The 26,267-nt window shown below is 39.2% G+C and overlaps 1 protein-coding gene across 6 annotated transcripts in view; it reads left to right on the forward strand.

Moving 5' to 3' along the window:
• LOC307015887 (uncharacterized protein) overlaps positions 1-21,106 on the forward strand; it is a 138,374-nt gene extending 117,268 nt beyond the window's left edge. The window contains exons 2-6 of one of the 6 annotated variants that reach the window (XR_013801672.1): positions 11,140-11,226; positions 14,535-14,609; positions 15,386-17,758; positions 19,177-19,310; positions 21,027-21,106. Coding sequence is in view for 1 of the 6 variants with exons in the window: in XM_079644834.1 (XP_079500960.1) it covers positions 11,140-11,226; positions 17,471-17,758; positions 21,027-21,030 (379 nt within the window). In the remaining 5 variants the exon portion in view is untranslated. Of the gene's footprint in view, positions 1-11,135; positions 11,227-14,534; positions 14,610-15,385; positions 17,759-19,176; positions 19,311-21,026 lie in introns of those variants that run through there. The other 5 variants (XR_013801669.1, XR_013801673.1, XR_013801670.1 and 2 more) reach the window with 5 other exon arrangements.
• Positions 21,107-26,267: the final 5,161 nt, after the last annotated feature.

The following is a 26,267-nucleotide window of genomic DNA, read 5'->3' on the forward strand; positions in this document are numbered from 1 at the left end:
TCCTCCTCTCCTTGTGAATAAGTGTTGGTGCGTATTGTCTGCCAATTCTTTTTTAAATAAAGTCACAAGTTGATTACAACACTACCAAACTGCCAACAGGTTTTCTAAATCTAAAGATACAGATTCGACATATACAGTAATTGAACTTCGGAGCTCTGTGTAGATCAGGGGTGTCCAAACTACGGCCCTGGGGCCAAATGTTGCCATTTGTCCATTTTGAATTGGTCCTCAGACCAAGTTAATAAATGCAGTCAATTCAATTTGAAAACTTTTTCAAACAAATCTTAGTTGAGAAAGAAAAACGTATTTGCATATAACGCTTGAACTATACCCTTCATATTTTCCCTTATTATAAGCAACGTGAGGCTTCTGTTTTAAGGAATGAGCTGCCAACACTTTTTGTCACAAAATAAATGAAACCCTATGGAAAGCTGTGATGTAGGCTGTTCTCCTTCAACAATTTATATACAGTAGCTCTGTTGATAAATGCTTGGTTAGACTTTTACAGTAGCATGTAATGTAACAGTTTGAGGTTCAAGGTTTTTTACTTCATGGTTACATCTACAGCTGCAGTTTTGTGAGCTTCCGTTGAGCCAGACGTGTTGTTTTAAAGTCTGATGGATACCCTCGGATACGGACTCCTCCCGGGGATGTTTAGGCTGTGGGAGCCGCCGCCACGCTGGGCTGCGGCACCAGCAGAGATGCTGAGGTGGCCAAATATAGCGCCTCCACAGGAACTCCATCCTTTGCAGCTTTGAAATCCAGAGGAAGTGCATCCCATTGGATTGCTTCATGAATGGCCTTTTATGGCAAATGGTCCATGAAGTTATTCAAGTTAATATTTATAAAATACATATTTCATCATGATTACCTTAGTAAAATTACATTTGTACAAAGCACTGAAGGTTCAAATCCCATCAACCTCATGATGTAACCTTCCATTTTCGGCTCACCTTGCATCGTTAGGCAAGAGATTGCTTGTATATTAAATGCATATGTCTTTAAATAGATGAATATCTGTAAGACAACTTACCAGTATTGTCCTGTGATAGTTCTGGGGTGAAGTGGAGTCTCCTCTGGTGACTAAGCTCTCTTTACCTGCAGGGGAAGGAGAAGTGGCAAGTGTGATAGTATGACACATCTGATTTGTCAAGCCATTACCCTGGGTATGTGCTACGATGGCTTCGCCAAGCAACGCTACTCAATGAAATAAATACACATTAGCCCATGTCTGCGTCAGCCCACAGCGTTTCTCTCATCGTTCATCGAGCACATTTCTCTCTGTCAAAATAGGCACAGGGGGAAAGCTCTGATCAAAAACCGCAGAAGGATGAAGTTGGGGAGGGGTAGGGGGGGTTTAGGAGGCGCAAAACAATTGAGCTGTGATAAAAGCATTAGTGTCTTCAATAGGGTGGAAAAAACGTTTGGCATGCATGGAAGGTGGGGAGCCCATGGATGACAGAGCAAGAAACACAGGGCTGAATCAGTCACAGAGAAGTGTCAGAGGCAACCAACCAACCACAACTCAATCCTACAGTATTTCAGTGACTCATCCAAATCCTCTACAGCGTATGGCAATACGTATTAGATTTGTGCAATTCTCTTCTGACAACCTTTCAAAGTGTTTCATTTTGATGCGAGGCTTGTTGATATGAGTTACTGTACCATATGAACTTTGAGCTCTATGTTCATTCAATCCTAAGAATGGCATAAATATAGAGAACGTGGCGTCTGTTCTTCATGTTCTTTATTTATTTATTTAATTATGAATTTTGAATGTCCATGTTTGTACTAGTGTTTGTACTAGTGTTTTTCTTCTTAAATCTTTTTTAAATCTTTTGAGATTTGACGGAGCAGGGTGTACTGAGCATTAGTTATTTTATTAGAGATGTGTCAGTTGTGTTGTGTCTCCTCAAATGTGTTAGTTATGTTTATGTATTTTGTCTGTCATTTCCTGTTTTATTTTGTATTTACCTCTTGTCTTTCATTTCAGGCCCTGTTTTCTTCCTCCCCTTGTGTGTTTTTCCCGCCATCATTAGTGTCTGCCCCGCCCCTGATAGTTTCCACCTGTTCCCACTCAGCTGATGTTTAAATAGTCATGTCTCTCCCTTGTCCTGTGTCAGTTTGTCTTGTTTGTTTCCCCGAATGGTTGTGCCAAGCCTCTACTCAGATGGGATTGCTTTCTCTCATGTCAGGTTATGTTATTTTGTTAATTTTTGTTGGCTTACGTTTTTTCTTAAAGGTGACCTATCATGCAAAATGCACTTTTGTACGTCTTTTATACATGAATATGTGTCCCTGGTGTTCCAGGGAACTCACCAAGTGTCAGAAAACACAACCCTCTCTATTTTCCTCCATACCCAAATCTCTTAAAAAGGGGCTGCAACGGATCTGATGCAGACTGATCCAGATTTGAACACTTCTATGACGTCACAGAAGTGGCGCTACGGCTATTGGTCCAACTCCACCAATCAGGAGGAGACAGCCACGGACATTGCCGTTGGAAAGCGCTGGAGACGCTGTAGTACATATGCCAGGCCTGTAGATGGTGCTGTTCTCACAGAATCAGCCCATGCAAAGACAGTGTGAAATTGAGCAAAATGAGGAATGGCTAAAATGTATAATCTGTTTGGTATTTTGAAAAATAAAAAGTATAAATATGCCTTATATAGGTATGGCCCTACACTATATTATTCAAATATAGCATGATAGGTCCACTTTAAGTTCTCCTTTTGTTATGCCTTGTGAGCGCTTTTTGTTTATTCCAGCACCTACTCTGTTAAGAGGGATTTCCTGATCATTAGAATTAATAAATACATTTTATTACATTCAAGACTTTGTCTCTGGGTCGTGCATTTGGGTTCATCAGTTTGTGTCGAGGTCCTGACAAGTTGTTTGTGTTTGTTTTTAGAGTGTTTCAGGATGGATCCCTTGTCTTTTTCTCTGCAAACAAAATCTACCTACGGGTACAAATAAAGAACCTGAACCTGAACCTGATGTGGCCGATGAACGTGAAACCACTCGTTTGGTTTGGTCACAGCTGAGTGACACATGTCGGGGGCTTTAACTTAACTAACATGTATTTATTTAGGATAAACCCCTTGATGAAGCATCTCATTTTCAAGGGGGTCCTAACATATAGTACAAACAGCAAGACTAACCCTAACTCTAAAAAAACAAAATGACACATCCAAATCAAGTCACAATACAACAAACAGACAAGAGTACTACAATCACAACACAATAGACATTCGAACATAACCACTATATTGCCACAGAGAGGCCATTAACAATTACTTTTTCTCCACAACAAAATTAAATAAATACGGACATAGTGTTTCGTACGCTGTAAATCATCGAAAGCATGTACAATTCACCTCAAAATATGAAGACAGAGCATTGTTGTGTGTGAGGGTGAAAAATGAATCTGCATGATCATGTTTGTTAGAATGCAGAGTGTTCTTTAGTCAATATATATTTATTTATATTTAGCAAATATAAATGCACAGAAATGTTTTTTGGCACAGTGAGTTTAGTTTCCCTTGTTTACTTGTGAGCGTTCATGTGTGCGGACATGCATCTTACACGAGCGAGTGTATGTTTAGACGTTTACTGGGCCTAATGAGGGCCTTCAGTATCTGGGGTTGTGTGGATGGCAGGTCGGAGCTGTGTGTGTCGTCCTGTGTGACGTGCAGTCACAAGTCTGTGATGACTTGATGTGTGTTTGAGGTCAAGCAGTGGAATTCAGACGAGTGGGTGTGTGTGGTCAGCTGTGGTAAAAGCGTGGATTTCCCCCCTCCAAACCGGGGTTGCTCGGAAACCACTGTGACGGCTGCTGGACTCCGGCCACTGTAAAGGAAAAGAAAGAGCTCTTAAAGTACATGTCACTGTTTCCTTAGTTTCCTGTGTAGGGTTGCATGGAATAAGAGACGCAATCATCAGAACTCCATTACACTCAAACACAACATTATTTCCACAGAATTTGTTCAGTGCTGAGTGAAAATAAGCTTATACAATATGTCTTTTAAAATCGCTTCCACTCAATGAGAATAAAACGGCGCGATTGTGATTGTTGGCATTTCCACCTCGCACTCACTAACGCTCCCTGACCGGCTGTCACAGCTGGGCTTGCCGAACACCGAGGCCTAAATGTCACTGCGCTTTCTTCTCCACAAAGGTGAGACAGCAGGGCACCCTAATTGCTGATGTACCCACTCAATACCCAACGCTTAATGCTTTTACAAGAGAGGGCAGACGGTGGAATAATATGAATTAAAGCATTTCAAATGTGAAACTTTAAAAGTGACATACTCCATAAAAGCATTTTACCTAATCACATAACCACATGTCACACAGTATCTTTTGTGTTCGATAAAATATGCACAATACAGGTATTTTTCCCCCATAAAAGTTGTTCTTAACCTGGTAGCCCCTCTTCACATAGCTCTGGTTCCCCATGCAGGTCTCCCTTGAAAAAGAGATCTATGATCTCAATGGGACCAATCTGGTTAAATAAAGGTTTGAAATGAAATGAAATGAAATGAATAGAGGATGGGAGCAATGCTGTATCATAAATACAGCCTTACAACAAATACTATTTCTGGAAAACGTATAGCATTCATTTATTTTGAAGACTGTGCCAAGGAGGCGTTTACTCTACTCAATGGATTTATTTAGCTTTGCTAGCGGTAGTGCGGTAGTAAAACATCCTCAAAACCAATGGATGCAAATCTGCTTCCCAAACACTCGGTTTCTCTCGCGATGAATTGCATTCCTTTGGTGATACTCAACTTTTTCTAACTTTTTCATCTAGCACCAGCATCAGGGCATTGTTATATCTTATCTAATGCTTTAGTTATTCACCAACTACTTTCTAAACGTCCTCAGTTTTACTTTGTGTTATATTTTAATTTCACTATATCTGTAAAGCGTCTTTGAGCACCTGTAAAAGCGCTAACAAAATGAATCTATTATTATTATTATAGTAACATGTCAACTCATATGGTTGAACATGCATGCATACAGGAGGATCAAGGTTCAAGGCATCTCCAAATCCCCCTAGGCCACAGGTGTTGTTGTTTTTTAAATTCATTTTATTGGTAAGTAGCAATATTTTGCACCCCATGTAAATATTGAGTCAACACAACTTTGCTAAATTACTTACAAATACACCCTTTAGGTGTACAAAGAAATATGGCATTCAACTTTAAAAAACCTTAAGTGCATTTGCTATCTCAATATTTGTTGTAAGTAGTTTGTTTAAGAAAAACAGGAAGATTAACATGCTCCCAAGTGGCAAGTAGAACACATTAAGGTGAAGCTGTTGGATGTCATTAAAAGGTTTACTTTAAAAAGCCATATCAAATCAGCAGCAGGCATTTCTTTCTTCAAAAGAATACAAAGTGTATTTAGATTACTACAGAAAGGAAGAAAAAAACCTTTACCCATGGCAATGTGAAGCCTCATGCATATTTCAGAAGTGAGTTTGTTATCTGTAATTGTTTGTGTGGTCTATCTGTACCAGACAAGAACACATCATCAATAAAATAACAAATGTAGCATTCTTTCCACAGTACCATATCTATTATTTACAGTCTCTCATGAAGCTCTGCTGACACCAAGAACTCCAGAAGCTTTTCAGACCGAAGACAGACATTTTGATATACTCCATGAGATGTATGCGCTCAGCGAGGAAGATTTCTCATCATTCCCTCTCCCACGGTGACTGGGAAATGTATTTGGATAGGATCACAGGTGTATTTGCGAGGGATCCTCAGATGTGGCGAATAAGGACTTAGCAATAATGGGAATCCAGGAGAACAGAGAGTAAAACCACAGAATAGATCAAGGAAACAAAGCTCAGTGTGGGGGTGTGGAAAAAGAGAGTTAGAGAGCCCGATGGAGTAAATAGAAAGCAGCCCAGAGAGAGGAGACAGACCGAGTGTTGGATGATAGCAGATGGTGGGGTAATACTGCTCTGCTTTTATTACTTCTCTTTCCCCGACATTATTGTTTGGGAAATGGATATTACAGCGGACATAATAGCCTCTATCGTCAATTTTCCCCTGTATAATTCCCTTGGTTCTGCTCCTTCAAAGGCGGATGAAATGCTTACCGGATGAGATGAGAGTCAGCGCTGTAGAGAAGAGACGTTCTCCTCTGGCATGGACAGCAGTTTGTTTCAGCCAGCCTCGGTGCAATGCAAACAAAATCAATAGAGTAGTCTAAAAGTCCATGAGGGGTAAAACGCTTCCAATAAGCTCCATCTGGCTGTATTCTTTACCAAGCGGTTCAGTGCCATAAATATAAATCATACAGTGCTCCGTACGTCATCAGTCACTTTTATTTTTCATTCAAAAGCAAGAATGTTGTTGCTGTTTGGATCCAGGACTTTTGTATCTTGTGTTGTATCTTGCATTGTTTTTCTGACTTTTTCTTAGGTCAGTTACAAGGCCTAAATTAACTCATCAAGTATACCTTTTTTCTTTTCTCGGTAATAACTTAGTTGGGGCTGCTCAATTAATCGTATTTTAATCGCGATTACGATTATGGCTTGCAACGATTACGAAAACAACGTAATCGAAAAAAACGATTATTTTTTTATTATTAATTTTTTTTCTCTTTTTTTTTTTTCACTTGAATTATACTTAAAGTTCAGGGTAATCAACTGTTAAAAACATACTGTTCAAATGTTTTTTCTCCAATAAATTTATGTTTTCAAAGTAAATGGATAATCGTTTTTCATAATCGTGATATCAATTATTGACCCAATGGAGTGAGTGGAATGTGTTGAATATGTTTTACCAAAATGTTGGCTATATGTTAAGGAGTTTTCAGGTTGTGACAGTGCACTGCAACATGTTTGTTGATCTTGTTTATTGGTATTTATTATTATGACATTATTTTAAATGTAGATATGAATGTATAATTTATTTGATTTTGTATTGGTTTTTCAGTTGATCACCCTGAACGTATAATTCAACAGTTAAAAAGCTCAAATTATTATTTGTATTTGTTTTAAAGTACAATAAATGGATGTTTTCAAAGTCAATGAATAATCACATTTAATAATCGCAATTACAATCATTGACCCAAATAATCGAGATTATGATTTTTGCAATAATCGAGCAGCCCTAAACTTAATTGCCATTTTTACAATAAATACAACGTTTGACCGACTCCTAAATATTGTGCATGGCTCCGCAAAGACAACCAGACCACCTCGTTCCTGAACAGTCCAATAAATATGCATAATACAAGCGAGTTTTTGAGGGGAAGATGATAGGCCTGTTAAATTCTTTCATCAGCAGATTGGTACGAACAGAACAGCTCTGCAGGCCTAATTGGAATAATTTAACTGCTGACTTTGAAGTATAAAATACGTGTGCTCGAGAAGAGGTTCCACAAAGGTCAGTGCTAGAGGCAGTGCACGTCGCGGCTTTGAGCGGCAGAATGGCACATAGATATGATATCATTATTTCGTATTTCTCTTTGATTACCAATGCAGGTTGTGGCAAAGTCACAAGCATATGATCATCGATATTCACATGAAACTATTTGTGCTCGCTTTGTAGTTTCTCTAAAAAAGAACCCACTTCAAGCTTTTGATATTTGGTGTTCTGCTCTCCTGTCCAGTGCATTGGTCACATAAGGTTAGCTTTTTATTGATGTGTAAATGTTAATGTATCTATGATGTATTATGGAAATTCTGACCCTGACAACTATAAACTGCGATGTGTTGATGCAGAACAAGACAACATTCAGATGTGCAAATTAAGATGTAAATGTATACCCGAAGCGCCAATCCATTTTGATCTTCAGCGTACTCCGTTATGTCTGCCGTCTTGTTAAAGATCGGTCCCCTTGATGGATCCTCTGTGAATTAACACAACGTCATTAAGAGACCAAAACAACCCGGTGCCGTCGCCTCTTAGTGGATTAAAGGTGCTATATTTGCACATCTTTAATGCCAAAAACGAATGGAAAATGAGCTAAACTATTTCTGGATGTGCTTTCTGAATTATAAAACACCATTGCAAATTGTTTATCTTAAAAACTTTAACATACTCTTAACTTTCTCAACAGCGTTAACCCAGATTTACAAAGACTAGATGTTTTAATTATTCAAATTCACACTTTATCTCTATTTGATCTCCATTCTAAGAAAACATTAATTCAACATAATGTCCATCCAAATGATATATTGCACCAGGATTATAACTATCTCCATGGTTACTGTAATTGCTTTAACCTATGACCTGCTTTAACCGTTGCTTGCCGACTTTCTTGGTAAAACTATTTAAAGAATTGCACCAGACAATGTTTTCCAGCAGTGACCGGGACAAACTACATGACGTTGTTTTTCATTAACAACGAAGCCACTTCCTCTGTTAACAGCAGTGGCCTTGAAAAAATATGTTCTCAAATGAAATCATCTGAAACAACTTTGACGAACGGAAAACAATTTCTTCTAAAGGCAATGGGGAACACTTTCCATGGCTTTACCAAAATCCTTGTTAAAGTGGCTGGTCATTTTATTAGGATTTTTATTTTTTGTTCAGTTGAATGGGAACTATCTGGGGGGGGGGGGGGGAAGAAAGACCATGAAATACTTCCCTATGTGATACAGAAAGTTGAACTAGGAATATAAGTCACAAAAATGTCTTAAAACTCGATCGATGTGGAAATAGTATACGTTATGTGTACTGAATGAATATTTCATATGAGTCTAAATGGAATTGCATTGCAAATAGCAACACATCGCAGTCCTGTGAATGCTTATGAGTCGTCTCAGGCAGCTGGTACAAATTCCCATGTGTGCTTTCAAAAAGCCAATTCCACTGCGTCCTTCAGAAGCCATTGAAATGCCGGACACACTGCCACAGAGATTCTCAAAGCGTTCTGTTGCAGCGTATCTGCAATAACCATTATATCTGAAGCCATTCATCAGAGAACTATGCTCACCCCGGTCATTTACATTCATTATGACACTTATTTTCCCAATTGTTAGTTCATTTTGTTTTGCTTTTTTGAGTCTACCATCTTGACGACACAGACCGCAATAATGTTTGAAGTAGTTCCAGAGATGTTAAGGTCTCTGTTGTCTGCTATTCACCAGCTGTGTTTTGGCAGAGGCGGCCTTGAACTTCTCTGTAGTTTGGGAGAATGCTGACATCACCGGTGATGTTTCAGCGGAGGTTATTTCTGTTTTTGTTTGTGTTTCCTGGTTTGGATGTACAGCTGGGGGAGCTGGAGGAAATGCAGCAGGAGGTCTGACTCACGGACTCAAAGAATCTGGACTAATACTGCTCTATGTGGGAAATGATGATCATGTTCACAAACACCATACCTACTTCCAAATGTTCTGGTTGTGAAATGTATGATTCATGCATTCCACTACAAAGCAGACAAAAGGTTTCGTCTTACTCCGTGTGCAGACTAAATTGAGACTTTTAACAGTGACTTCTGGTGAATATAAACGTTTGTATCAGATCGTTCTGATTAATGATTAGTAATGAAAGTGTGTGTTTGTGTGGACAGGGAGCAGTAGATGTTTGTCTTTAAATGTCTGGTGACATAAATGCATACAGCCTCCTTCTTCTCCATGTATTTCTGTACTGAATATATTTGAAGTAATATCAATGTTATGACTTAATTAAGGCCGAATGTTGCTTTCTACTCTTCTCATGTGTTTATTTTCCTTATTGGCATTTGTTAGTAGTCAAAAAGTGAGCTAATGCTGAAATACTCCTTCTGAATATTTCTCTTTTAGACTTCCCTCGTGTATTTTATGCTGGATTCAACATTTTGGTTTTATTTATCAAATAACACCATATTTTAAATCTGATTTAGCCTGATTTCATGCCAACATTAATCAGATAACATAAAGTTGAAGCAAAAAAATAGGTTTTCACTTGATTTTTGCAACCATGCTGAAATAAAATCACTTGTCTTAGACGATGCATTTCAAAAACTGCTGTTCAGAAAAGGATTTTTATTCATCGAGATGGGATTCAAAAGTTCAGATTTCAGATCTCATTTATTGACACTGCTCCTGTGCTATATGCCTGTATGCTCTTGTTGTTTGCTGGAGAAAAATGATGAGAAGAATATCAGCAATCATAAATCTTTAGCCTTGAGGTGCAAACTTTACGTAGCGACGGTACAAAGCGATGATTGGAATCAGAATAGCTTTCCACCGCAACAATAGAACATATCAAAACAAACCTGTGTGAAAAGTAAACTCCATCATAAACGTCCAACTCTTATTTAATTTCATATCAAATGCTTATAAGATGCCGAGGCAGTGAATCAGTGTTTGTTTCACAGCAGAGTGATAAAAAAAGAACGTGTTAGAATTATTGGCAGTGTTGACATCTGATTTAAGACTGGTAATAAAAGATATAAGGTATGTCTGGGTTCTACACAAACACAGCGACATAGTCAAGACAGAGCCAGACACACACACACACACACACACACACACACACACACACACACACACACACACACACACACACACACACACACACACAGTCGTAAAATCCCACCATGATCACACTGTCTGTCAGACGGCTGCCATGATGGGAGCTGTTTTATCTGTCTGACATTTGCAATGACTTTTAGCGGGAAATGTTCTCTGGCGCTTAATGGCTGACAAATATCAGCAGATTTTTCCGAAATGAGCTCATTTCAAAATATTTACCATTCAGGGAATATGTCTGTATTCAATAGACAGCCAGCTTTTCTTCTCTATCGGCTTAAAGACTCTATTTGTCTTCCCAGAGCTCAACTGTCAAATCATGAGTTTGGATTGAAAGTTATGAAAGACTTCATCTGTGATGGATTTCCCTGAAACAACTTTTGAAAAAAATATGAAAATAGAGCACTGAAGAGCAATTTCAGCAATTCTGTCCACATCACTACAAACCCTTGTAGCCATTTTGTGTGTCAGTATTTTTCCTAGCATCACCCGCTCACATAAAGTTATCTTTGGCATCAATCAACTTCACTGTACCAATTTTTGATCTCTCTTCCTTTTTCTGTTTCCTTCCCCCTCGGTTTCATCAGCCAACCTGTCAGTCATGTATCCATCCGTTCAATAATTCAGAACTATATTTTTCTTTCTTCATCTGATAGAGGGACGCCTACTGGTGCTGCGGAGACTGCGTGTACCGGAGACTTGGCCGTGAAATTGGAGTTGCAGGCAAGCATTTACCTGGCTGGGTATGTACATATTAATATGCTCATTATCAGCAGCGTGGAGGGATACGTGGTCTGTGGCACAGCAGTGACATTGAGCAGGACAAAATGCTAAAGCACATGTTATTTCACTGGGCGATATCTAGCAAGTGTACTGTATGTACAACGGTCTGCAGCTTTGGCCTAGGACGGGCAGTATTTCTATGTCTCTTTCCCTGTCCAAAATATCCTCAGAATACGGAGACTTTTTTAAGATTGCTCTCAGCATTTTTTCTTTTCTTAGGTCAACTTTTAATGATTTTTTTCCCTGAATCAATATACTACAAAGACCTACAGTTTATATACCTCAAATTTGCATGCAATTTTCCAATCTTTTTAGATAAAATTATTATTTGTTTGTTCTGTAACATTTTAGAAATTGTTAAAACCGTCCATCCAAATTTCACAAGATCAAAGGTGTTGTCTTTAAAATCTTCCCTTATCAATCAGAAACCCAAATATATTAGGTTTAACACGATTTTAAACCCCAAAATTAAGAACTGTTACATATTATAGAGGCTTAAAAAGGGCATTTACCGCTATTTTTGCAGATTCAAGAATTTCCAAAACTGTTGATTACTTTTCTGTAAACTGTTGTTTAATTGTTGCTTTATTAGGCATTCATATGCATATGATAAATCTCCACAGTGGCTTTTTACTTTTCAAACTGCACTTGAATTCGCCATAACCAATCACTCACAATAAGGACCCTTGGAACATAGACACACACACACACACACACACACACACACACACACACACACACACACACACACACACACACACACACACACACACACACACACGACCCAGTCAGCTCTCATACACTAAAGCTCATTTCACAATGTTTCCATAATTTCCTCAACATAAGGTTAATGACAGCTTTATTAATCATATGCAGCTTCTGAAAAAAAAAAAGAAGCCAGACAAACAACCCCCGGAAACAAACTGTAATATTTTTACGTGGAAAATTAGTCCTCTGTCATGCACATCTTGTTTAAGAATTAAAGAAATAGCCGAGGGTAAAAACATATCCGTGGTGTGTGATCGTCCTTAGGTTGCTATAGCAGGCCAATGACAAAACAATTGTGCACAAAGAATACAAATAGTTAAAAACACCCAGTGGGGAGTGGAAAGGGGTAAGGCAGTATAAAAAACAACAATCTTAGCTGTTTTATTAATCACCTCACATATTTTAAGATGTTTTGTGTACTGCTTGTGTTGAGCCTTAAGGGTTATCAATACAGATTTGTTTATTAGCATATCACACACAGAATCGCAGCCTGTGATAATGTATAAATCAATGAATCTCTTTCATTTGTGTAGTGTAACTTTGCTGCCTCTGTTATCAGCTGCCGCTCCATCAGAGGTCATGATTAACTTGCACTCTGCAGGAGCCTGTTGTTTTAAGTCCCACATCTAAGAATGATGTTAGTTTTCTGATTAAAGAGCACTTAACTTGTGCTTTATTCCACTTTCATGAAACACCTCTTACTGTGTGCCAGGGTTTCTTAGGTACACACTGAAGGCTCCCGAATTAGCATCAAGGCCAGCTGGAGACTTTGAAAGCTGTAATCAAGTTCCTCAATGAATCTATAAATGCTAATTAGACTCATTTAAGACGTGTTCAAAAAAGAAAAACACATTTTAATGCGCCTTCCAGCTCAGATTAAGTGTAGAGCGGAGCTGAGAAAATTAGTCGAAGACGGCAAAGCACATTGTATTTGCTTCTTTATCTAAGAAAGCATTAGTCTGCTAAATGTTTTGGAATACTCTTGTGATTAAGTCCATTTTAAGATCTCTGCTGCTATTCTCAGAGCGGACATAAACACATTTTCTTTATTCCTTGACTCATTGTCCGATCCATCACGTTTACTCCCAGCGGACTGGAGAAACATTAGCACAGCTAACTCAGCTTTCTGCCGGAGGCGAGGGGACATGAGGGACGCTGCAGAGCATTATGACAGCCCACAGTGATGGTGAATGAAGGTCCTCAGGGGCCACATTTAGGGCCACATTCATACTGGTGGAGGGCATTTCCCCATTTTGTCAGCAAGTCGCACAAAGCTAATTTGTTATATATTATAATGCATTAGTGAACCTTGTACATGAAATATGTATGGCATGCAGCAATGTATGAATGTATGAAATATTAAATGCGCACATTATGAATAGCCTATCATGTCAAAGTGATATAGTGCTGCAGGAGGTTACATTGTTTGCTCCACAACTGGCTCGTAGCCATCGCATGTTTTGACCTTTAAAGCTACACAAACAAAAGACTGTACACACAGTGCGTTTATGGTTAAGGAGATCAAGACCTATGATTGCTTCACATTATGTTGTACTTTAGTGGCCGTAATAGTGAGGTGACTTTACCTTAGTTTGCCTTCATGTAGTACCACTGTTTATGTATCTCTGCTGCACATTAAGAAGAATGAGAGATGTCTTGTTCACTTATTCAAAAGAGAATAAAAATGTGTTCAGCACAAATCACATGCTTACCAGCTGTCTTAGTGAATGCAAATGTAACAATGAATGATCACATCACTAATGATACAGTTCAGCTACGATATTATTTCAACGCCACCCATTTCCATTATTTTATGTTTCTTTGATGTTCTCCTTAGGCTACATCAATCCACACTTCGGAACAAAAATGGTTCGGAAGTCATTTAGTCATGCTTGAGTGGATTTAGAATTTGTATCATCTTCTTTTTTTCCCACTCTTTTTTAAATATAATTGGAGCTGCTTTGGGGAAACAAAGAGCATGTGCAGCAGCTGAGTATCGGTTATTTTATGGAGTGGATAAGGATTCCACCTGCGTTGCTGGGTAACAATCTGCTTTCATTTCCTTTTAGAAAGGAATTTTCGCATTTCTTTATTTGAGAAGAATTGACACAACAGGAACGTGGAATGCTGAGGGCAGATGGTTAGATTAACTTGAGAGGAAATGATACATTTGCTTTACATGATAACTCTAATCTATGTAGACGTGCAAAAAGCCAAGGAAAGGTTGGCATTGGATATTTTGATGATTTAAGAAAGGCAAACATCAGCCAGGCTGGATATTTGCAGTCTAGTACACCACATTTCAAGAGAAACGGCTGGAAATAGTTTTATTTGATTTTTACTTTATAAAATGTTGATATGAAATCTGAATAATGAATCCTACACTATGAGCTTCTTGTTTTAAATGTACACCTGGTTCATTGTTTGTTTATTAGTACAATGATCTTTTAGTGTGTGCATCATTCACTAACTTGTACCTGAATTATTATCCATTTTTCAGCAAAAAACAGTTGTATCCTTGAAAGATCAGACCGTGACAGAAAGAAGATTTTCATTTCAGTCATGAGATGCGAAGGTAATTTAACTCTGATGACTGTCACAGAACCAAACACACCAGATATATTAGCAGCACAACATCTTAAACACGATTAAATATAATCCTTTCTCAGCTGTGATTGTTAGAAACTGGAAGCTTTGACTCATTACTTCCTGTCACATTAATGTAACTTGTGTATCTTGAGGTGGAATTCTCCCTTTAAAGCCAGACACATGTCATGACATCATCGTGTTTAAACAAACAGATTGACATAATCTGACGTGATTACATTTGTTTGAGGACACCCATTATGCAAATGAGCCGTCATACAGTAATTCCTTAACTTGGCAGAGTCATACTTAAGCTGATTATATCAAAATCAATCCGTCTGTTTGAGTTGCATTGTTAATTTGCTGATAGTGAGCTCATTTTGTCCATTGCTGTTGTGATATACAAGCATGAATATGCATGGGGGACAGTTTTCAGTAATTTCTTCTGACGGTGCACTAATGCCTGTCAGTGGCAATGCTGAGAAATGATATTGATGAGATGTTTTTAAACAGCCCTCCCACCCCGAGCTCATACAGGCCTGAAGATCTCCAATAATGAAGATTTCCTCCCGACATATAACACAAACATGTGTCCAAATCGGAGACATGAATCAGCCAAGAGCTCCAGGAGACGGCATGCAATCCTTCAAAACTTTTTACACTATTTGGAACATGCACGCACATGCATACCAAACACACGCCCTAGTATCGGCTGCCCTGAGCTGCCCCGAGCTGCCCCCTGACTAAAACCATTTGTTTACCCAGCGATCCCATGTCGGCGTCCAGACCGCGGTGACCTGGGAGCAGGGTGACTTTCAGTGGCCTTTCCTGCCCTCTAGCCACAGTCTCTGGCAGGAGATCAAGGTTGTCTGGGTTCACAACCAGACGAGGTCCAAAACCTGTGGGAGGGAGAGAGTGAAACATGCAGGGACACGAGATGTTGTTGACAGGACAAATCACATACAAAAACCACATCTGCAACCACGGTCCTCCCAAAAAAGGCTTGTTTTATTTGTTCTGATACATCATACACTAACGCTATTTCATGGTGCACCATAGTATCATCTCTCAGGGGATGTTGTTATATTGTTTCCCTTCTACTGTCCTCTATTGCTTTTCTTTGTATTAATCAAGGTGTTCAGTGTAAAACTGATTAGAAGCGGGATGATAAATATCAGCAGAACGCATTTATTGTATGAGTTAGCATTAGGTTGAGTTTATATTTATTGATACAAAGGTGAAATACCGATGAACTGAGGGTGCAGAGCAGAGCCCTGACATGGCAACCTCAAATACCTATTGACATTTGCCTGAGGTGACAAAAAGGTCACGAGTATATCGATCATAATCAAACGTAGACCTAATTGGTTGGTATTGGAAAAACTGGAGGGAGTTGCATGGATAAATGGAGAAGGATTGAGTGGTACCACCAGTGGCGGCGCCAGGGTATGGCAGGGGTAGGCTAGAGCCATACCAAGAAATGACTTACCCGACTTTAGCCCCACCATGAAAAATTATGTTAAAGTAAGCATGTTGAGAACACGAATTGCGAAAATATACCAGTCGTGTCCACAACACACAAACTGATCCTGCTGTAACAACAAGTGCACGTTACTGATGCAATATGGTTGAGACCATTCGGGCTTATGCTAGAAGAGGGGTGCAAGGAATAGTCTAAGTAGTGGGGGAGTTTTATACACTAAAGGTGTGGAAATTCTCTGGCGTTATAATATCAGCGCGGCCGCGGTCGGATCAAAATGCCTCCGAATGCAGTTTGAATAGACCTACAGCCAATCGGAGCAACGAAACGTTCGGTCTGCGTCATGCATTACTGATTGAGATCAGTCGGAACCGCGATTCAGTATCCCCCTTGGATCTTCAACGTGTACTATCATACGTCACGTTCACATTGATCCCTTTTTATTTACTACAAGACACATGTGCCGTTTTATTTACAGTTCCATTTTGATTGAGACAGGGAAATAGTCTAAACCTCACGCGTGGCGTTTCACTGTCAAGAGGGGCGATACAGCGTGTATGTAATTACATTGCAAATAGGCTACTGATTTGAGCCCCACCACTGTATGGGTTAGCCCTACCATAGATTACCCAATAAAAATACTCTGGTTCCGCCACTGGGTACCACTGAATATAGGGATAAAAGGAGCAAGTATTTACAGTTAACAGTGACACACTTCTTTATTTTATACATCAATCTGTAGCTCTGCATCAGGGACACTGGGTGGTCATTTACACAAACACTGAAAAAAGCCTCTAATTTGCAGCATTACAGCTTTAAACAACTTTCAATGCTTTGTGACATAAAGCAGTTTTCACCTGGCACACTGCAGCCTCATCATCAAGGACAGGGCTCAGCTATAAAGTAATTATTCTAATGCAATTAACCCTAATTCTACTCTTCCTCTTACAATCGATACCGATAATTTCATCTAATCACAGGAAGCGTGTCATAAAGGTCCAGTGGGGGTTACACTGCTGTAATTAAGCCTCATCATGTTTGTGAAAACAGGCCGCTCGCTCCCACTCTTTAACCTCATCCTTCCTCGGCAGCATTCTATTGCGGCCTAATTATGGGCTTCCAGGATGAAAAGTCATGGCCAATCACAACATATCCACACACACACACACACACACACACACACACACACACACACACACACACACACACACACACACACACACACACACACACACACACACAAACTGGCACTGTAATGAGAAGAGAAATTTCTGCCCGCTGCTCACTTGACCAGGCAACTTTGTGCGATGTGCTTTCTTATGTTTGTCTCTCTGCCATGTCTTTTTATGTCTGGATGTTTGGAAGCTAAGCCAACGCCCTGCAATGACCTATGTGTCAACAAGCGAGTGGGAGCAGAGCAGTAACAGGATGTGGCCCATGAGGGATCAGCGACACGACTGTGCCCATGCCAAACTCTTGTGTAACAAACAGCCTGTTAAATCAGCCTCAGCCAAGAGGAGGAAGGGAGGGCCGGCGGCTGCTCTGTTGCAGACAGACCCTGCACCCAGGATGAAATCAGAGGGGAGGGTAGCCAGGTCTTCATACCAGCCCTGGCTTTCTGATGACCCACGACATGTCGTGCTAACCTGGCACTGCAGGTAAAACTATCACCAGGTTACCTTATCCAAACAGGAGCACAGCGAGTTCATAATCACTTTAAAAATACAGTGTGTTGCATACATTTGTATAAACCAGTATAAATTGCTTTTGCACAAGATGATGGTGTTTGTTGGTTTGACCAGGCTGTGGTATAATCCAGCATTATTATTTATATTACTAGACAAATGACTCACAATCTTTGGCAAACATTCAGGTCAATACTGGATGTTGACCAATACTTTTGACATTGTCAGCATCTAGCTAATAGCAAAAAGTCACAAATCCCAGAGGATGAATCCTATAATGTTTCTGGTGACAGCCATCACAATTTTGTTTACAGTTTACAGTGCTACATTTTAATCAGCCACAGTTTTTATATGAGAAATATCTCAATTGAAAAGCCAGAATATCATGAAATGTGTTAGCCATTCCTTTAGCACTAGCTTCAGACGGAGACAAAACATGTTGTCCGTTCTGTTCACATTTTAATTGTGTTTTACCATTTTTGCCAAATGTTCATGCTGAATATGTGATTTAGATTTTCCTCAGCAGTAATGGTGGCTGGATATTACAATGTCTTCCAAGTTAAACAACAACAAAATTGTTGTTGGGAACCACTTTTCAAAAATGTTACACGTCACTATTGAATATGAATCAATGTTATGATGTGGTTGGGTGTAGGCCCAAAAACTAGGTTAGGGTTAGGGAAACATCATGTTAACATTATGGTTTAGGTTTGACTATAGTTAGAGCATCTTTATCATCATGGTTGCAATAATAACCTCTTGGTTATGGTTCGGTATGAAAAGATTACTATCTTCGCTTAACGAAACCAAGATTTACTGTTGGTTGGAAATGGGAAACGTACAGCAGCCTCCTGCGTTGAACCTTCCATCCTGCCCTATGCAGACTTTGAGTAACATAGTTCACAACTGGGTACGGACTGGATCAATGTCTTTTCCCTTGGAAGGATCGTTTTTTGTTTTTTTTTACTAGTTTGGATGGGACACAACAGCAAAATCTCAAAGAGCTGCAGTATTTAATTCCCATCTGGTTCTTTGCCTTGAACCTAGCACAGCTACTAAACCTGACCTCATTGACTTTTGATTAGACCATGCCAACAATCTTCCAAACTGCCCACCATTTTCTGCACTGATCCATTAATTAACCATATTCCAAATGGACATTGATTTGGCGTCCATTTGCCCATTGGCCATAAGGAGCAATTCATCATTTTATTCCATGTGCTGGATTTTATTTCCACAGCTTTCAAAACCAGGGCAAGAAATCTGTGACTCTAAGACTTGTGTCTGGCGAGCTAAAGGCAATATCCAAAGCATGTATTATCGGAACTGACACCTCGCTAACATTATCATCATTATTCATTGATGCGCATTACTTTTGTTTGGGCGAGCAGGGTTCCAGCTTCAGCCCTGCTGGAGGAGATACAGCCCATGATCTCGCTCCGAGGCATCACATTCTGACATCCAGAGAGCTAATACGACAGCATATTACCACCGCAACCCAGCCTACCAATGACCTCGCTGCAATGTAAGACTCTGTTCTGCTACAGTGAGTGGTCACAGACCCGTCCCCTCTCACTGCTGTTTCTTATTGTCATAGCTTTGGACAAGGTGCTTATTTAACCTTCCGAGTGACTGAATGTGATTCTCAGCAATTGTTATTCCCATGTTAACAATATGCATCGTGAAAAAGGAGCCGGCGGTGCAACAATAATAAATCATTTTCTCCTTTGTCCCCAAGTGCAATGTCATTAAAATAGGTTTCTGTGATAAGCGTAATGAGCAATAAGTCAAATAGGAATTGAAAACATGTTCTTTTCACCTTGTGTTCTGTGTTCGTTTACAAGCTGATTAATTGAGGGCACAGGTTGTTGGCTACGGCTAAAATTACCAACCCTTTATTGTACAAGACTACTGCCACACACAAACATGCGTGCACACACACATATTAAAGCACTTAAATGTGAGGAATTAGAGAAGATGATATCCGACCCCTGACTCACAGCTGATTCTTGGACCACTCAGCCATTATGCTGCTCCTCTTCCAGTATTAGAATAAAGGTAGTGGGTGCAAAAGTTAGAGTTCACGATCTTCAGACTCCATCATCAACATGGAATCAATGAGCTCTTAGGAGGCATACTGGATGTTGGTTTTCTAACAATCTGTAGGTGCAGTTTCATGCAAAGAGGTGTAAAAGAGTGGTATTTTAGTTTATTTTATACAGTACAACTTCTCTTTGGTCAACATTTCTATCCACATTAGCAGAAGGGTAGAACATATTCAATGACGTGCCAACAGTTCTATGTCTCTTAGGTAAGATCATTTACAATTCTTCACATAATATGTTTTTGTGTTTACGGTTTCATTTTTTCAAATGTGTAAGCGGATGATACGTTTGTTTCATACAAATACTTGGGTGTAATGATTGACCATCTGCTGTCATGGAAGGATCTCATTGATCACAGATCTGTTCAAAAGGACAAATAATTTATTTTCTCCACCGTCTTAGGTCTTTTGAGGCGAGCAGATAAATTCTTCTGTTGTTCTTTACATCTGTGATCATGTCTATTCTACAGTACTGCAATACTACCTGGTACAAATGTTTGTTAGCAGCTTTAAAATCAAAACTGCTCCACCTTTTAAAAATCTGCTCAAAGACTGTTGGTCAACCCTGTCAGAGACTCTATGACTCAGCCTATCATAACAACCTAGTGAGGCTGTCCCACAACATCCTCTCTGACCCAAACCATGTTCTGAACAGCGAATATGAACTGATACCATCTAATCAGAGATACAGAGTCCCACGATTCAATAAAGTCAGACTGAAGCACTCCTTTGTGCATCAGTCAATCCTCACAGTAAACACAGAGCTAAATGATCAAATGCACGCTGAAGGCTCTTTGAGCAGCTTTTCTCTCACTGATTGTGCTGTTATGTTAAATGTTTGTTGTTTGTGTTTCATGTATTGTGTCTGGATACTTGTCTGTTGATGTTGGACATAGAGCTGCTGTGACGCAAGTCCAATTTCAGGCTTGATCTGACAAATAAAGTAATATTGTATCGTATCCCGAACAATGTGCTTTTATAACACTTACTGTCTACCTCTATCGCAGCAGTTTTGCATTTTTGCTTTGACCTACTGTCTCCCTATGGTCTAACAATGATGTAAGAGTTGCATGAATTACGATAAGACTTTTCTAACTAAGCAGGCATTACTTAAACTCTGTCCTGTATCTCTCTTAGGTGAGCAGGACATCAGGAGGGGGGCTGTCGTGTTACTGAGAGGTCCCCGGTGCTGCATGTGCATGTCATCCTTAAAGGTGAGTGGCTCAGTGGAGGAAGCACCTTCAAGTGTTTGGAAGGCATGGGCTTAATCACAAACAAAGACTAGAACAGAGAAAAGAGTTACAAGTTTCCTGCTAAAAGAATAATGTTTCCTGATAATCTCCCAATGCCTATATAACAACATTAAGACTTGCTTTACCACCTTAAGGCATTTGTAATCAGTTGGCCTGAGTCCAGTTCAGGCAGGAAGATACTCAAGCACTTAAGAGAACCACCTCCACATAGGAAGCCTAACTTGTATGTCTTTGCATATACAGTAAAATGACACAGTTGTCATCATCCATCATCGCCGAAACTGAGCTCATTTAATATTAATAGTCACCTCAGAGTAAAACTGAAAGGCAGACATCTATCATCTGGCCTTGATAGCGGTGTGATGTGGGACCTTGGCTGACAACAAGGTGTCAACGACTGTGTCAGCCTTTGATGGACAGATGTGAGTTCACTACCTGGGCACGGTGATGAAAGATGGGCCGGCAGCTGCTGTAACACTGTCAGGTCTTTTGTAGAAATAGTCCATTCATACAAACCAAATCACACAAAGCACATATAACCATCCCCTCTTTCCATAAAGTTCCAAGGTCACACCCTACCACCCCCTGATTTAAAATCCCCTTGCTCAAATTGACTCATTGGGTCATTGAAATAAAGAGATCAACGCAGCGGGACCTCTGTAGTCTCATTATTCTAATTCTGCGTCCTGCTGTGATTGGCACGGGGTCCATAGGAAATGCTTTCCATGTGCCAGTTATGCTTCATATTGAATTTCACATAAAGAAATATTGCCTGTAACATCAATGTACTCAGCACATCACCTTTACAAATAAATGCAGAGTCATTTAAACTGAAAGACCTTTAAAATGTCAATTTAAAGATTCAAATGTAAGTCGCTACTCACTCTAAGATTGTTTCTCTGGCAAAGGTTTACACATAGAGTGCAACAGTGCAGACCCCTGCAGTGGGCTCTCTCTCTCTCTCTCTCTCTCTCTCTCTCTCTCTCTCTAGTTCTGACTCGCTTGGCCACACCCTCCTTTATTTTACCCCACCAGCAGCGCCCGATGATAAGCCATTTGTCAAAACAACATTTTTATAGCTATAACTCGCCAGCATTATTCTCCAATTACAACTTCTATACTTGTGACATTTGCGCAGCCATTTATGCCTCAGCTTGAAATTAGCTGTTAACAAATCATCAGGCTCATAAACCGCCTAACAGGGCAAGATGTGACTAAGCTTATGGCCTTTTATGGAACTCAGCGATAAAAGGGGTAAGATAGTATTTTATTAGGGCTCCCCAGAGAAAGATATTGTGAATGTTTGATTCATTGGATTCAGAAAAATAAAATCACCATAATCTGGTGCTAAAGTTATCTGTCTATGTTATATTTAACCTTGATTCATGCACATTACTTTGACATTGCTGAGGTCTGGGAGCTCAAACTGAACTTTTAAAAAGTCTGCTTCCAACCTGAGGAGCAGACGAGCCCCGGGGTCAAACACTCAGACACAAAGGCAGACACCAAAATATTCCTCAGTGGATTCCAAAGGGCCAAGTCAGACCTGAATCCAGAGTAAGCATTGATTTTCTTAGCCTTAGATCCTTTTTTCTCCCCTACCCTCCCATCCCATCTTATTTTAAACACAAGGTGAATCCTTCTCTAAAACCCAAGGCTAATCAAAATGTTATGAGACCAGCTGCAGTCCCTGTGAAGCTGAACTGCATATTTAATCTCTTCTCCTTTAATGGGTCGAAGGTTACCAAAAGGAAAATATGTATGCAAATATCACTCTTGAAAGAAAATTCTTAAAATAATTGAAGTATAGGCAACTTTTAGATACATTGGTTGAGATAAAAAATACATAGTTTGATCTTAAATAAGATTACTTTCATTATTATAAACCCTGAAAAATTAACTCATTAGTTAATTTATAGCAAAACATGTCACATTTCCCTTAAATCTAGGTATAACATGATGTATACAAAGCTATAACAAAATAAATACATTTATATTGCTGCTGTACTGAGGCATAAGTGTGTTTATTTTGGGACTTAATGAGAGTCCATACAGAGTGTCTCCACTTAATCTTATATAAAACGACGAGCTGCAATTTTATATTTCTTTCCTGGTGTTTCATAAAATGTCAAAATACTTATGGCTCGTCATGGAGCACTTTGAACCTTTACATGAATTTGACACCATGGCGTGAATCCACAGAAAAAATTGAAGTTGTGTTTGCTTTCTAGAGGCCCTGTGGACAAATGAAATGCTTCCTTTTGTTACCTTCTTGACATTATAATTCCACTTTCATTCAGATGAAAATGGCGTGCAATCTGAATCTCTCAAAGTCCTTTTAATTGCTTTGTTGCCAAGAGCATGAATGAAACAATTGCTTAATAATCAACTCTTTTTTGACACTTTATCTCCATCAGTTTGCATGATTATTGGAACAACAATTGCATGAGTATTGGTAAAATATGTTTTAAAACATTTGGCATAATAGAGAAGAAGTCATGTTTTGGAGAGTAGACAACTGCTTCTAGCAAACAACTATAAATATGCTTCATCGTCTGATATAGGTCTGGAACTCCTCTGTGCCAGAAGAAATTGTAGCTTGCAGGCTCAGACTGCTCCTACTATAAAATATACGATCCCTCACATGTGGTTGTTAACCTTTTATCTTTAATCTTTGAGAAGAAGAAAATTATTTCATACATAAAATACCTTTTAGTATGCGTGGATTTCAATGTTTCTGCGTGTGCCAATTTGTTTTTGTTTGGAGAAGGAGATGAGTTGGGACAGAAGGCACGCCTTTGGGAGAACAATTTGTTTGCTTGTAAGCTTTAAGATTCTGTTTTATTTAGATGCACAAATCTGGCAGTGGCATGAACTCCAACTCAGTGCCTCTGGGAGGAGGGGCAGAAGCCAAGTGAAGCTCTTCCAGCAGGGCTCAATTGGTAAGCCACAGACACAAGCTGAAAGAAAAAGTATAATTTGTTCATTATATTACTTTGTGATTCCACCGGGCTGAAGACATTTCTAGCTTTCTGTCTAACGTCTGCTTTATGATAAAATGGTTAGATTGTCGGAGTGTGTTTGCATATTTTTGTCTGGCAGTCTAAAGGCCTGCAATCAGCTGCTTGAATGAACTCCATGGCACTTAAAATGTTTTTCGTTCAGTCCTGCAAAGTATCAGGGAATCTAGTCCAGCCCCAGCTATAAGTTCACGCTGCAGTAATTGCTCTTATTGTTTTGTCCCCCTGTGGTTTACAGTAAATGAGAGGTGTGTTTCACTTAATCAGCAAATTGAAATAAATAGCCTCTAAGAAGGCGGGCAGGTGTGTTTTGAATGTGAAACATCCAAGGAGAGGTTTGTGGACAAAACAAAACGGATTGTATTATAATATACATCAATCGTATAAAACAGAGATTTACAGTAAACAAGTGAAAATAGTCAAGTAGGCTATCGGTATTATGTAAAAAAACGAATATTTATCATAGCAGGTGGAGACCAAACCAGAGATAAAAGTTAAATTGATAAGATATATTAATATTGTGTAAATAATCCAGCACCTCCTTATTTTATATACATTAATTATGATCTATCTATATTTTGAGCAGAGTAAACAAAGTTTAACATGAATTTAACTGATGCCATTATTATTGTTTTTCTTAATATGTTCTATATACATCGCGATCATATTGTTATTGTGAATTATATTGGCTAGGATTATAGTATAGTGAAAACCTGACGTTGTGACAGCCCAAATGTTTTTTATATGCATTGCTGTTTCTTTTATGAAGTAGACACTGTTGAATATTTTATTAGTTTTAATAGAGACATATGTATCTGTTACAAAGATCCACAGACAATTAGATCAAAGTAGTATTTATTCTTAAATGTTTCTATCCATCAAAAATGTCTAACATATCTGACCTGATTTATTGGCTTCTTGACTATGATTTAACAGCCTTACTCTGCAATCAGGACCATCCCTACCTACAGGCCGATCATGCAGGCTGCATGCGGCCTCACATTGCGCAGGTGGCCTCGCGCACGGGGCCTCGGCCTATGAGCTCGGCTTGTGCGCAGTTCTCAGCGCAGTTCTCCGCGCACCCCACAGCCTAAAAAACATGGAGCATTTTTTCCCTTTTTATTCATTTTTATGTCAATTTGCACATTTCATGGTGATGCTCAGCCTCTCTCCTTTACTCCTAACAGTCATCATCATGTCAACCACAACCAGTGTTGGGACCAACGCGTCACAAAGTAACGCAACTACTTTTTGCGGCAACTAATAGCGTTCCTAGTTACCTATTACCATCAAGTAACGCCGTTATAGTTACTGTGATTTAAATGGGTGCGTTACTGCGTTACATTATGTGATGGAACTGAATCGAATCTCCCTGCGGATGTAACTTACAGGCGAATACAGCGATGTCCTCTCACAGCACCATGGAAAAGTGAAAGTAACCAGAGAGGAGTGAATATTGGTTAACGCGGGGTAACATTTCAGGGTAAGCCAATCAGACAGAGTTGGTTGGGTCTCGCCTTATGGGGAAAATACACACACACGAACACTTGCTAATGCTAACACACACACACACGGCAACGCTCACCACCAGCACACACACACACAATGGCAGATGCAAGTATCAGCGAGAGCAGCAGTGCATTTACAACTTGGAGATATAACCACTATTTTCAATTTGTGGGGATAAAGGACGCAACAAATATTACGGTCAAATGTAAACTGTGCGCAGGACAGAAAGCATTGTCTTACTGTGCCACAGAACAACACAAACATTTGTATTTTTATTGTTATTATTTTTAAAGTAAAGTAACTTGTTACTAGTTACTTTTACAATTTAGTAACTCATAAAGTAACTAGTTACTTTTTGAGAGCAGTAACTTTAACTATTACTAGTTACTTTTTAAAAGTAACTTGCCCAACACTGACCACAACACAGAGAAATACTGATAGAAAAATGTGTGTAGTTGTTGATACATTGCTTAAATACAGATTTAAGAAATATCCGTTTTTGAGCAAGTAATAAGCATGTTTTGTCTTGACTATTACAACTATATTATAATAAAATAATATAGTATTTATATTATTGAATTGATTATTATTATTAG

Source organism: Notothenia rossii (assembly GCF_949606895.1).
Source record: "Notothenia rossii genome assembly, chromosome: 8".
Lineage (NCBI taxonomy): Eukaryota > Metazoa > Chordata > Actinopteri > Perciformes > Nototheniidae > Notothenia > Notothenia rossii.